This window comes from Spinacia oleracea, chromosome 1 (genome assembly GCF_020520425.1).
Source record: "Spinacia oleracea cultivar Varoflay chromosome 1, BTI_SOV_V1, whole genome shotgun sequence".
Classification (NCBI taxonomy): Eukaryota; Viridiplantae; Streptophyta; class Magnoliopsida; order Caryophyllales; family Amaranthaceae; genus Spinacia; species Spinacia oleracea.
In genome coordinates this window covers 107,800,138-107,812,205 of record NC_079487.1, presented here as the reverse complement: position 1 = coordinate 107,812,205, position 12,068 = coordinate 107,800,138, and the positions used below count along the sequence as shown (strand labels likewise).

The following is a 12,068-nucleotide window of genomic DNA, read 5'->3' as shown; positions in this document are numbered from 1 at the left end:
TTACTTAACAAAGTAGAAAATTTTAGCAGCCCACAAAACACATTCACTCTTCTTCTTCTTCTTCTTCTTCTTCTCCCCCACCCTTTCCTTCTCCTCTTTCTCTCTCCTTTTCTGTTTCAAAATGCCAAGGCCCGGCCCAAGGCCTTATGAGTGTGTTAGAAGAGCTTGGCATAGTGAAAGGCACCAACCCATTAGAGGCTCCCTTATTCAAGAGATTTTCAGGTTATTTTCTCTCTCTAACTTCCTCTTTCTAAAACTGGTAAAGTCACATGTTTTTAATTCCTCTGTTTCTGAAAATCCCCTGTTTTTTGTTTTGGATTTTAAGGATTGCAAATGAGATTCATAGCCCATCAACAAAGAAGAAGAAAGAATGGCAAGAGAAACTCCCCATTGTTGTTCTCAAAGCTGAGGAAATTATCTACTCTAAAGCTAATTCCGAGGTTCGAATTTCTTCAATTATTTATTATTGTTGTTTTTATAATTCTTTTGCTACTCCGTATTAAATTTCATCAATTGGGTATTTTATTATTTATTTAAGTTGAATTAAAATTTGAATTTTTGGTGAAAAATTACAATGTGGATAATTTGAAGGCTGAGTATATGGATCTTAAAACGCTGTGGGATCGAGCTAATGATGCAATTAACACCATCATCCGCCGTGAGGAGTGCTCTGAAGATACAGCGGAGTTTTTGCAGCCTTGCATTGAAGGTATTTTTCTCTCTCTTTTTTCCAATTTTATATTGTGGGTTCTGGGTAGGAAAACAAAGTTGTGTGCTTTAAGCCAAGTTGCAAACTTTAGTACTAACTAGTTCTGTTAGTTGGTCTAAGTCTTGGAGGAGCATAAAGTCGTACCCAAAACATTCATAAAAAGAATGAAATTTGAAGTCTATGATTCTATGGCTTATGACCCTTTTTCTGTTTTCCTTTTTGCTTTTTCTGATTTTAATGATTCATTTTGCACCAGTAGTATTGTGATAATTAGGGTTCATCTTTTGTGAAAGTGTTTTCAGTTATCCCAATAGGCTAATCCTACTTTTCTTGCTTTATCCCATCATTAAACAAATAACTAAAATTGGTTGAAGTGTAGAACTATGATGTTGTGTGTATTCATGGGTTTGTTTTGGAAACAACTTTGTCTATCCATCGGGTAAACTACCCACCACTACGGAAACTTAGAAAATTAGTTTCACTAGTGGTCTCAATTTGTCTTTAAGATAAAGGTAAATGAAATTATGGTACATCTCTTTGCAGCTGCTCTCCATTTAGGTTGTTTTCCTAGAAGATCTTCAAGGAGCCAAAGGAACAATCACCCAAGGGGTTATTTAACCGGAAACCCGGATTTAACCTGTGAGAGGAGTCCCAACCCGAGTTCATCCCTTGCGCCTCTTTACTCAAATTTTCGAGGGAAAGAGCCACAAAATCTTACTCTTCCTATTAATAGTTGCTTAAACAATGAGTCCTTCCTATCTAGACAAAACTGCTTACCTGGTCAAGGTTCATTTCGATCACAGTCATGTGCTGTTTATCCACTGTATTATGGTGCCTGCCCTCGACCTATGGAGCCACAACTAAAGCTTGTTGATCATCCTACTTCGAAACCCCTTAGAGATGACCGCCCTGAAATAGACATGTCACGAAACTTTTCCTTGTGTAATGAGGATTATATAATGAATAGGATAGGTGAACCAAAAGTTGCTATCAAACCACCTACTAATGAGTGTGATTTATCTCTTCGATTGGGGTTTCCATCAATGCAAGAGGATGAAGATGGTCGAAGTAATGGTTTTCAAGGGAAAATAAATGGTGTGGATTCTAAGCATGAGATATTTTCCATGTATCATGAGAGCAAAGCTGGTTTAAAAGACGAGAGTTTGGATGTAAATTTGATGGTAAGGAAGCGAAAGGCAGTTGATCAGATGAAAGATCCGCGTCATTCATGGGAGCCAAAGTTCTTGCCGACTTTCTCTTACAAAGGAACAAGAACTACGGGTTAGTTAATAGTTATCAGCTTTCAGTACCTAGATGCGTAGAGAATTTCAGGTTAGCAAGTGGGAGTTTTCATTGTTGTATATGTAAATAATGTAGCTTCACTTTGCGGCATGTTTTCCCATTCGGGTTGTTTGGTTTCAGTCGCATAATTTCCTAGGACGAGTTTGCTGCTTGTGAAACCATGAATTTTGTACATAACTGTTGTATCAAATGTCATGTCAACTTTCTGCTGCATCATTTCTATGATGAGTTTGTATCATTTGCTTTAATTGAGTTTTTATGTCTCAAACATAGCCTTTTACCCTTTAACTTAACAAGTTAACAGTATCCATTTGCTTGAATCCATATATCATACTCCGCACTTGTATAATGTTGTGTCCTAGGGTTTGAATCCGAGACCTCTGGTTAAATTGGAGCAATCTATTACGAGTAGCCGGTCCTAGACGTGTGATGAATATGAGTGCCAGGTTGTGGATAGCACTGATTAAGGACAAACAGTAAGCTGAAATGGAAGGATATTTATAAAAGGGGTTTTTAGAAAGACTTGTGAGACTTTTATTGTCTTTTCTGTTGTTGGGGGGAGAATGGGGGGATTTTGGCTTGTGTGCTTGGGGTGCAAAGAGATGTCTTTTTCTAGTCCAATTTCAACTTTTTATTTTTTTTTATAAAAGAAAAAATAATTAAAATGAGGGTGGCCCAAAGTCCAGCTTTTGATGTTTGGAATAGACTAGCCAATATTTTTTGAAAGGTTTTAAATATATTGAAGTATATTAAATCTAAAGGAGATGATAAAATGGAAATTGAAACAAAAATAGATGGTCAGGGAAATTTGTCTGTTTTATCAAGTTAAAAATGGTTGATAACATCACAAATGTAGACAATTTAATGTCCCACCACCTAAGTACCTAACATAACATAACATAACATAACAATATAACATTATTGGTCCCTCAGTGCAATTTGATCAGTCATATTTCACTTTGTTACTTGAGGCACTAGGAGTTGCATTAGTTTAATGTTTAATCTAACATGTTAGCCATTAAGTTTTTCTTTCCTACAGTAGATTGTTTCTTGGTTAAGTGGCAATGAAGAATCTTTGAAATCACAACATTCTTGCTCTATGATTTTTGAAGAAAATTGTGATTATCTTTATTTGTTTTTCTTCTCTACTTTATGGACAAAACTTTTCAATCAATGTTAAAATTAAAAATAAAAACAATCACAAATGAACTTCTTTCCAGCACACCCATGAAGTTTTCTAGTCCTAATCTAAAGTTTCTAACCAATCAGATATAAAAACTATACACAAACAAAAGAGTCTAAATCTGTACATATTCATTATCAACAAGGAAGTGAGGCTCAGTATCAGGAGAGGCTGTAATAGAAGTATTAGCTGTAGAAGCAGCAGAAGAATTAGAACTGAGATGAAAATCAATCTGCAGTCTCTTATATAGCGCAAACACATCAACTGTTTTACCCTTAGCTTCCTCCTCTTTCAGCTCCCTGAGTGGAATAGCTGCTAAAAACCTCTTCATATACTCCCTACAACATTCCTTCCCTCTGCATATCACCTTATCTTCTTCGCTTTTCTCTTTCTCTTCCCCTTGTTCCTTCTCAAGCATCAATGTCGAATCATCGAACTTCAGAACATACGCTTGGTTGCACCCTTCATAGAGCCGTTCTCCTAGGGAGTCGATGATGTAGTTAGCGTTAGCCTCCACCTTGAGTATAAAGAAATGCTCGTTCCATCTGACGATGTAGACTCTTGGGTCTGATTCATTCACGTCTGTGTTGATTTCTTTCCAAATCTCATCGAAAGATGCAGCGTCTTTTAGGTGGTCGAATTCCTCGGGGTGGAAGAACCCGAACCGGGAGTTGTTCCACATGACAGCGAGGGGCCGGAGTTCGGCGTTTATGATGGTTTCGAGGTCGAAATGGCGGTCGGGGTTGTTTGACTCGTCGCTGCAAAGTTTTCTCCATTCTAAGGAGCCCTCAGTGATGAGGCGATCAAATACGGGTCCTGTTAACGACATGACTCCGTGGAGTTGGAGCCAGTGGGCGATGACTGCCACTATAGCAGCGCATGCGCTCTCCCCTGCTGCTTTCTCGCTACGCTGGTCAAATGAGGCGAAAAACACATTGGCTTTTAGCTTTGTTTTCCCATCTCTGCTCACCAGTTCCTTTTCTTCCCAGCTGCTAGAATTGCAAGACTTTTCTACATCCTGTAAAATGTTGCACATCACAGGTCAATTTCTTTCTCGGACTAAAGGTGGCTGTGGGCTGAACCGGCCCAAGACCCGACCCGACACGAAAAACGAAGTCGTGAGCCAGGCCGCATTCTTTTGGGAAAAAGCACGGCAAGACAAATTATGACAAAGCACGCTAAATTTAGTAAATTTATGCTTAGGCACGACGGCCCGTGGGCCGGTCTGAAACCCGAACCGGCCTGGCACACAACCATCTTTAGCTCGGACCATTACGAATTTCAGTGCATTACTACTGACTCATAAATCACCCTAATTGCACCAAGAGTGAAAAGTTCGGATAAGAGTCAATAAGTTCAAATCACAACTTAATATGTTTATGAGTAAAGGGTCCATAAGTTGAGATAAGGGACAAAGGTTTTTGAGGAGAAAAGAACATAACCTATGTGTTATACTGCAGTACTCTGTATATTGAACCTCTGCTAAGACTAGTCGAGTGAACGTGTCTGATAAATCATCTTCCTGTATTCGAAACAGAACTGTATACTAATGATAGAACCAAAACACAGTGATGGGCAGATGGTATATAAAGCCGAGGACCAAAGATAGTGGTTGAGGTACAACAAACATACACCAAAATGGAAGGAAGTCTACTTTAAAAGATTATGATTTCAAATGTTCAAAAACATGATGTAACATAAATCATTGCATATCCTTGGAAATATGATCCCTACCTTAGTCACTTTAAGGGAGAAAATGATCAAAAAAATTAACAAAGAAAAGGGATTGTGGGACCCTTAAACTAGAGGGAGCACGGATTAAAATTGTCTGCTTTTAGGGTCCCTATTATTGTCTCTGAATGTCTGAATTTTGAGTTTTCTGGTTTAGTTTTAGTTAAAAACAAATTTTGCTAAAAATAGAGTCATAAATCATAATTAATAAAAGGCAGATTAGTTTTCCATAGACATAATGATTAATGACATTGCAACTATAAACTGTTGTTACCAAACATTTTCTTTGTTTTCTTTTCCTTCTACTCCGTACATTATTAATGTCTATTTACCTTCTCTTTCGCAACTTTCACTCCACAAAAGTAGTACGGAGTATCAAGTGTGTTTGTGTCGAGTCCAGTTTCGGATTATCATGTCTATTTCGGATGACTTTTTAACAAAATTCTTTCGGTTTTGGGGCGATGTTTTGATGAAATACTATGTGCTCTAAACTTTTAAGTTGGTTTGCGCATATCATCATCATACTCCCTCCGTTCCTAAATAAGTATCACATTTGGGCTCCGGCGCGGTAATTAATAAAATTATAAAGTGTGTAAGAGTTAATGATTGGGAATGTTTTTTTGGGGGAAAGGATAAAGTAGATAATTGTTTAATTGAATAAAGTACAAATAAAAGTGGATGTGGGGATTGAAAAGTGGAAAAATGTAGAATGTGTAAGTAAAATTAATCATGATTTATAGAAAAGTGGGAAAAGTGTATGGAAAAGTGGGAAAAGTATATGTTCAAAAATAGAAATGCGACACTTATAAGGGAACGCCAAAAAAGAAAATGTGACACTTATTTAGGAACGGAAGGAGTATTATTCATATGCAAAACTTTGATCATCAATCTTTTCAAAAATAAATTGTCACGAGGTAAACTATATAACGCCTTAAATTTCCATGTCAATGTCAGTTTCTAGCTATGTGTACCATTAAGTTTTTTTTGCCTATGTGCAGAAACATAAGAAATTTTGTTAGCTAAAAGAATGCACATACCACAGTAGATGCAGTCTTTTGATCAGTTTTGTTCATGGATTTTCTTCTCTTCCATTTCCAAAAGCCACCTTTGGTGACCAAGTCCAACTGTGTCTCTGAACTCAACGAGCTCTTCGACTCAGTCACTGAGTTAGACTCATCATTTTTGCTGCTCGAAGCTACAACCACATACTCACTCTCCGAGCTAGATGTAGCTGAAGACTCACCCGAGTTCTTAAGACTAAACTGTTTCCCAAATAACCGAGGCTTGTTTTTCTTGGCTTTCTCTTGTGTTAACGAAGCACCTTGACTATTAGTTCTCCTTAGCAAACTCGCTGATTCACTCGAGTTCTGAACGACTCCAAACGAGTCATGGGATAAGGTACGCGAGTGGGATGTGTTTCTCATCTCAGTGAAGCTCACAATTACCTGCATCAGTGCAATATTGCAAAGTGTTATATTTAAAAATATATTTATTGAGACGAATCTAATAAGACCCTATACAATTATGTTTTTCTTAAGTATAAATCACAAAAGAAAGTCAAAGGAGCTTGTGTGAAGTCTAAAATCCAATTGTGTCATGTAAATAAGAACAGATTAAGTATTAAAAAGTGTCTCTAACGTATACTTGCTACGTAGAGCTCTCTAATCACTAGAACATGTTACGTCATCTCCTTAATAAATAATATATACCACATATAACATACATCAAAAATGTTTTCCAATAAGATTCGAAATTGGGACTTGTCACATGATAAGTTGAAATGTTACCATCTTAGCCAACAATTAGATATAATCTTTATTGTACACAAATACATATAACTTGGAACATCTAAGCGTATAATGTTCACAGATTTTCTACATAATGCACACCCCAATATGTAATGTTCAAAGTAGTAACTCGGGGCATCGATCGGACCAAACACTAGATATATATATACTTCCTCCGTTCTTTTAAGGTTACACAATTCTTTTGGCAAGTTTATCAATGTACAATTTCAAACATTAATATTTACTATTAAGGATAGAAAAATTATAAAAAATTGATATTTAAAAAATATTTATTGAGAAAAATCTAATAAAACTCTACATAACTATGTTTCTTCTTAAATACAAATTACAAAATAAAGTCAAAATAATTTATGTGAATAGTGTTAAAATCAAATTGTATCGTGTAATGCGAAAGTGAAAAAGTATGACCATAGTTTGACAAATAATTGATAAATTTCATTAAACTTTGATGTTTAAAGTCAACCTTTTTAAAAATTGGAGTAATATACTTTTATGTTGTGCCTTTTTGTTTTCCTCAAGAGACGTGTACCTTTATGGTTAAGTTTTTGCGGCCTTTTGTTTTGCAGACACGGATTATATAAACTGAATTTTGCATTTGACTGGCTAACAGAATGATGATACTTGATTAAATTGGTTTCATTAAGCATTTATCCGTTTTTTTATGAATGAGTTACGCGGACAAAATAAATCTAATATACATATATAAAGGAGGCATATTTGCTGAAAGATTAGAGCGCCACCTAGAATTACTAATGGTTTCGGCCAATGAAAAATAAGATTTCTAATTTCTTTTTGAATTAAAAAAATCAAGTGACACGTAGATAATTAATAGGTGTCACGTAGATATTTTAATTGATTAATTACTAATATATACAACTCCATCGAAAATCAAACACTCTAATAATTAAAAAATAATCGATTTTCAGGTTGATAATTAATTAGGCGCCACGTAGATATTTTAATTAATTAATTACTAATATATACAACTTCGTCTAAAATCAAACACTCTAATAATTAAAAAATAAATTTAAAATAAAATTCTTCCAAAATAAAACAATAATCTAAAATAAAATAAATAAAATTCAATTTAAAATCAAACATTAATCCAATATTAGAGCGCCACGTAGAAAAAACTAATGGTTTCGGCCAATGAAAAATAAGATTTTAAAATTAATTTTGAATTAAAAAAGTCGAGTGCCACGTAAAGAAATGATTAGTGTCACGTAGATATTTTTTATTAATTGATTATTAATATTACGCATATACAATTTCATCAAAAAACAAACACTCTCATAATAAATAAATAAAATCTAAAATGAAATTCAATGCAAAATTAAAAACTAATCTAATCTGATATATAAAAGTGGTATATACACATAACAATTTAATAGAATCCGTGCATCGCACGGGCTAAAATCTAGTTATAAATAATGGAAAGAAACTTTTCAACATCACTACAAGAATTTGTATTTTTAACGATAACCTAATTACGACAATTCCGTTGTAAAACTTTTGCGACGGGGCTAATAACCAAACAAAGACGGGAACAACCGTCGAAAATGTCTTTTACGACGGGTTAACGACGAGATTTTCCATTAACGACGCGGGTTCGCGACAGATATCCCGTAATTAATCAACGATTAATGGCATTTAGCGACGGTATTTTCCATTGTTAATGATACAATTTTTTTGTAGTGATATAGACTACCTATCATACACAATCACTCAGTCTTAATTATTAGGCAAAAATCTTGATGATAGTATTACTCAGGCATTTATTCAATTGAAAACACAAGCATATACTACCAAATTAAATTCATATAACTAAATACAAGCACGTTGGTATCATGATATATAATAACAAAGCGTGACAAAGAAAGTTTTATAATAACTTAAGATAGAAGTACGTGGAATTCGTCAATTAAGGTTGGCATAATGCAATGGAAATCATTGACCAGACAAACAAGTGTCTATGAGCACATGATATTATACTAAATCTACAATAATGGTCTTCTACAATACGAAGTATTAGACATACAAGAATCTAAGCTAACCTTTTCCTTATTGTCTTTCTTAAGTTGTTTTTGGGTTGAATTCCTTTTTCATCAAGGTCTTTTCCATAATTATAAGAAAATTAAAAGTTGGAAAAAATTATATTTTTTGGACTTGAAAAGATTTTAGTCCACATTAAGCAATTATTTTATCCGGACTCTATTTTTCATTAATAGATTAATTTACACTGTTAATTTCAGATGAAGGAAGTGTCCTATACGTGTTGCACACTTCAATTGTGTTCGCACATTGAGTCATTGATCATATAGCAAAGAAAAATGAAATGCTTCTTACTTGAAGGGAAGATTTCATGACAACTCCATCCAACTCTAAAGAGATGGGTATTATTTGCTGAATTTGCGCCTCCATTTTTGAAGCTAATTCTCCTAAATTTAATTTTGCATTGCCTATTACTTGCATTTTATTACCACTAGATGAAGATGATGATGATGTTTCTTCACTCTCCACCTGTAAATATTACCAAATTAAAGTTAAGTACTGTAATTATTATGTCATTCATAAATCATAATCACGCCAAATTGTCACGATCATCAACTTTTGGAAACAAAAAATACTAATTAAATACAGGAAAATCATTTTCGTATATAACAAACAAATCAAGGAAATCTTTATTTCTGATTTTCCAACTAAATTAGGGGAAACAAATTAAATATACCCATAAATAAAATGATTCCAACCCTTTTTTGTCAAATTAAGAGAAACCCAATAATAAACTTAAGAAATATACCTTAAACCCATAAACTAAACACCCTAATTTCCAATTTCAGTTGATTAAAATCATAGCATACTTAATACTCCGTATAAAAAATAAAAGGCGAATTGATACTCGGCAAAGAATAAAATTATAAATACATCTGCGTAAACTTGTATACAATGAGTGTATTGTATACGGCATGTAATATTAATACCATCAAATCCTTAATAATAATGAACATTGAAAAACAGAGGCAGAGTGACTCAAAAACTTACATAAAGTATGTGGAATGAAACAATCCAAGGAGAAAATGAAATGGGGTCTTTAGAATTGATAGAAAAACTGCAAATATGATCGAACTCATTGCTCCATTCAATTGATTCATCCAATTTCATAAGCTCGATTTCTTTGGAGAACGCGGTTCGATTTTGATGAGATTTCTTGTATAATGACGAATAAAATCCAGACTTATGAGCTCCTTCCCATTTCACTTCAATCGCCATTTTTACTCGTTCTTTACCTTCGAATTGTAATCCTTCAAGCTTCAATTCCTTCAATTTTACCTGGTATTTCTTCGTTGTTGATCCTCTTCCTGGCCAAATAGCCATCTTTTCAATTCAAATTGTTGAAAAAACAGAAGAAAATGTTCTGTTTTTTGGGTAGAAATTGATGAATTTATGCAAAGATTCAGTCTTTTTTGTCTATTTTTATTTGAGTAATGTTGGAATTGGTAATTTTATTGAAATTGATAAAATGGTGGATTAATGAGAGAATGAAGAAAAGGTTGTTGATTTGGGGGGTTTGGATTAAGTCTAAGAAAGCTATTTAATACTTTCTCATGGGGTTGAACATTTTTAGAGGGAAAGGGAGTTGGTTTACTTTGTATTGGGCCTAAGGAAAACAACTTGTGAGAGCAAACTTTTTTTTAAAAAAAATTTGGGTCTTCTCATCATCATATTCACAATCTTTTTTTTTCTTCTACCCTTTTTCCTTTGGCTTTTATTGTTGAGGATAACGTAGTTATTCTTGATGATAGAATATATTCTCAAAAACAAAAAAAAAAAGAATATCGTTATATCGCAACTCTACCACATACGATATTCTATCATTTAGAATAACTATGTTATCCTCAATACACATGTAATATAATAAATTTCAGATGGAAGATTGAAATTAGGCATTGAATACCCTATAAGTGAGAAGATTAGTGTTTGAACTACCACAACCTCGCATATGATTCCATGATGAAATCAATCTATACGACTATACCTAGTTTATACCTAGTATTTAAAAAGGAAATCCATATGTTATTAGAAGCCATATGTCATCTCATTATTAGAAGTCATATGGCATCTCTCCATTATCCTTCATTTTGTTTTGTTGTTTTTTTTAAATTTTTCTATATTGTTTCTATGTTTTACAACTTCTAATGCCTCTTCCACTCCATTTTCCTTATTCAACATCAAGTTATTAATAGTCTACTTTACTCATTAGTCTCTTCCACTCCACCACTTTAACATCCAATATTTATTCATCATTATATTTTTTATATTTTTCCAACCTTTAAATTACACCTCTATTTAATTCATATGTTACCAAAAATCACAAGTACTAACTAATTAAAACTTCAAAAGACATCTGAACAACTAATATACAACCTCCCGTTCTTTGAACGGGCTCAAAAGCTAGTTAACTATAATTACACCAACTTTTATTCATAATAGTCACTTACCTTAGCGCCTGTTATTTTAAATCTTGGTACATATTTCTTTTCTTATTGTAGCCATATAACCAATACATGACAATCAGAACTAAAGCTGGCAAATGTGTCATGTCGGATTTTATTTGTGTTTGGTCCCATGTTAATTATATGTACGTTGTTCACGAAATTTATGAAAAAAATGATAATTGCATAATATGACAAATTAATCTATATGAGTTACTTTCATTTTGGTTTTTGTGTCATGTTGCGTTGACTTCATGTTTTCTTCCAACAATTTTGTATTGGTGTCATTCCAGTTCCTGTCATGTTATCGTGTCGTATCAGAAACTGCCAATTTTAATTGAAACGTTATAGTTTTTTAAAATCATATTCCCTAAAGTGAAAAGGGGGAAGAAAGATGATGACGTGGGAATAAAAATGACAGGTTAGATGGAGGGAACCAATAAAAGCACGTGGAATACGCGTAAGCAAAAGAACAAGAAAAGGAACAAGTCGGATAAACTTCTTGCATTGAACCAATCATCATCATCTTCTTCTAAAAGAAAAAGAAAAAAGAAAAAGTTTTGACACATCAGATGTCATCTAGAATCTAACATGCTGGTGATTCTTCTCCAAGTAACAGACAGCTTCGATTGTTGCCACGTAATGAATGACTCGTGACTTTCATGGAAAGTTGCCTCACAAATCACAATTGGGTACGTAATCACTAATCACTAACGCGTTACTCCACCTCCTTCCTTTATTTAAGACTTACTATTTTTGGTACTTTTATTTTATTTTTTGTAATGTTGATCCAAATGGCCAAATCTGATGGCTAAACTTTACCCACGGCCCAAACTACCAAC

General features: G+C 33.8%; 2 protein-coding genes across 2 annotated transcripts; one reads left to right on the top strand and one right to left on the bottom strand.

Moving 5' to 3' along the window:
* On the top strand, positions 1-2,224 carry LOC110786769 (uncharacterized). The gene is made up of 4 exons (XM_021991345.2): positions 1-222; positions 326-440; positions 592-709; positions 1,253-2,224. Exons 1-4 carry the CDS (start codon positions 122-124, stop codon positions 1,993-1,995), a joined length of 1,077 nt encoding a protein of 358 aa, XP_021847037.1. The 5' UTR covers positions 1-121; the 3' UTR covers positions 1,996-2,224.
* An 890-nt stretch (positions 2,225-3,114) lies between these two features.
* Positions 3,115-10,445, bottom strand: LOC110786768 (uncharacterized). Its single transcript, XM_021991343.2, has 4 exons — positions 9,776-10,445; positions 9,080-9,253; positions 5,963-6,370; positions 3,115-4,212 (listed from the first exon to the last, which is right to left on the bottom strand). Exons 1-4 carry the CDS (start codon positions 10,106-10,108, stop codon positions 3,310-3,312), a joined length of 1,818 nt encoding a protein of 605 aa, XP_021847035.1. The 5' UTR covers positions 10,109-10,445; the 3' UTR covers positions 3,115-3,309.
* Positions 10,446-12,068: the final 1,623 nt, after the last annotated feature.

Bases quoted from the DNA above. Each gene is read 5' to 3' on its own strand.
- LOC110786769 (XM_021991345.2), top strand. From the start codon at position 122: ATGCCAAGGCCCGGCCCAAGGCCTTATGAGTGTGTTAGAAGAGCTTGG. The intron at 223-325 runs GTTATTTTCTCT...TTGGATTTTAAG, and splicing joins CTTATTCAAGAGATTTTCAG to GATTGCAAATGAGATTCATA. The intron at 710-1,252 runs GTATTTTTCTCT...ATCTCTTTGCAG, and splicing joins TTTGCAGCCTTGCATTGAAG to CTGCTCTCCATTTAGGTTGT.
- LOC110786768 (XM_021991343.2), bottom strand. From the start codon at position 10,108: ATGGCTATTTGGCCAGGAAGAGGATCAACAACGAAGAAATACCAGGTA. The intron at 9,254-9,775 runs GTAAGTTTTTGA...TAATATTTACAG, and splicing joins TTTCATTCCACATACTTTAT to GTGGAGAGTGAAGAAACATC. The intron at 6,371-9,079 runs GTAAGAAGCATT...GCACTGATGCAG, and splicing joins TCATGAAATCTTCCCTTCAA to GTAATTGTGAGCTTCACTGA.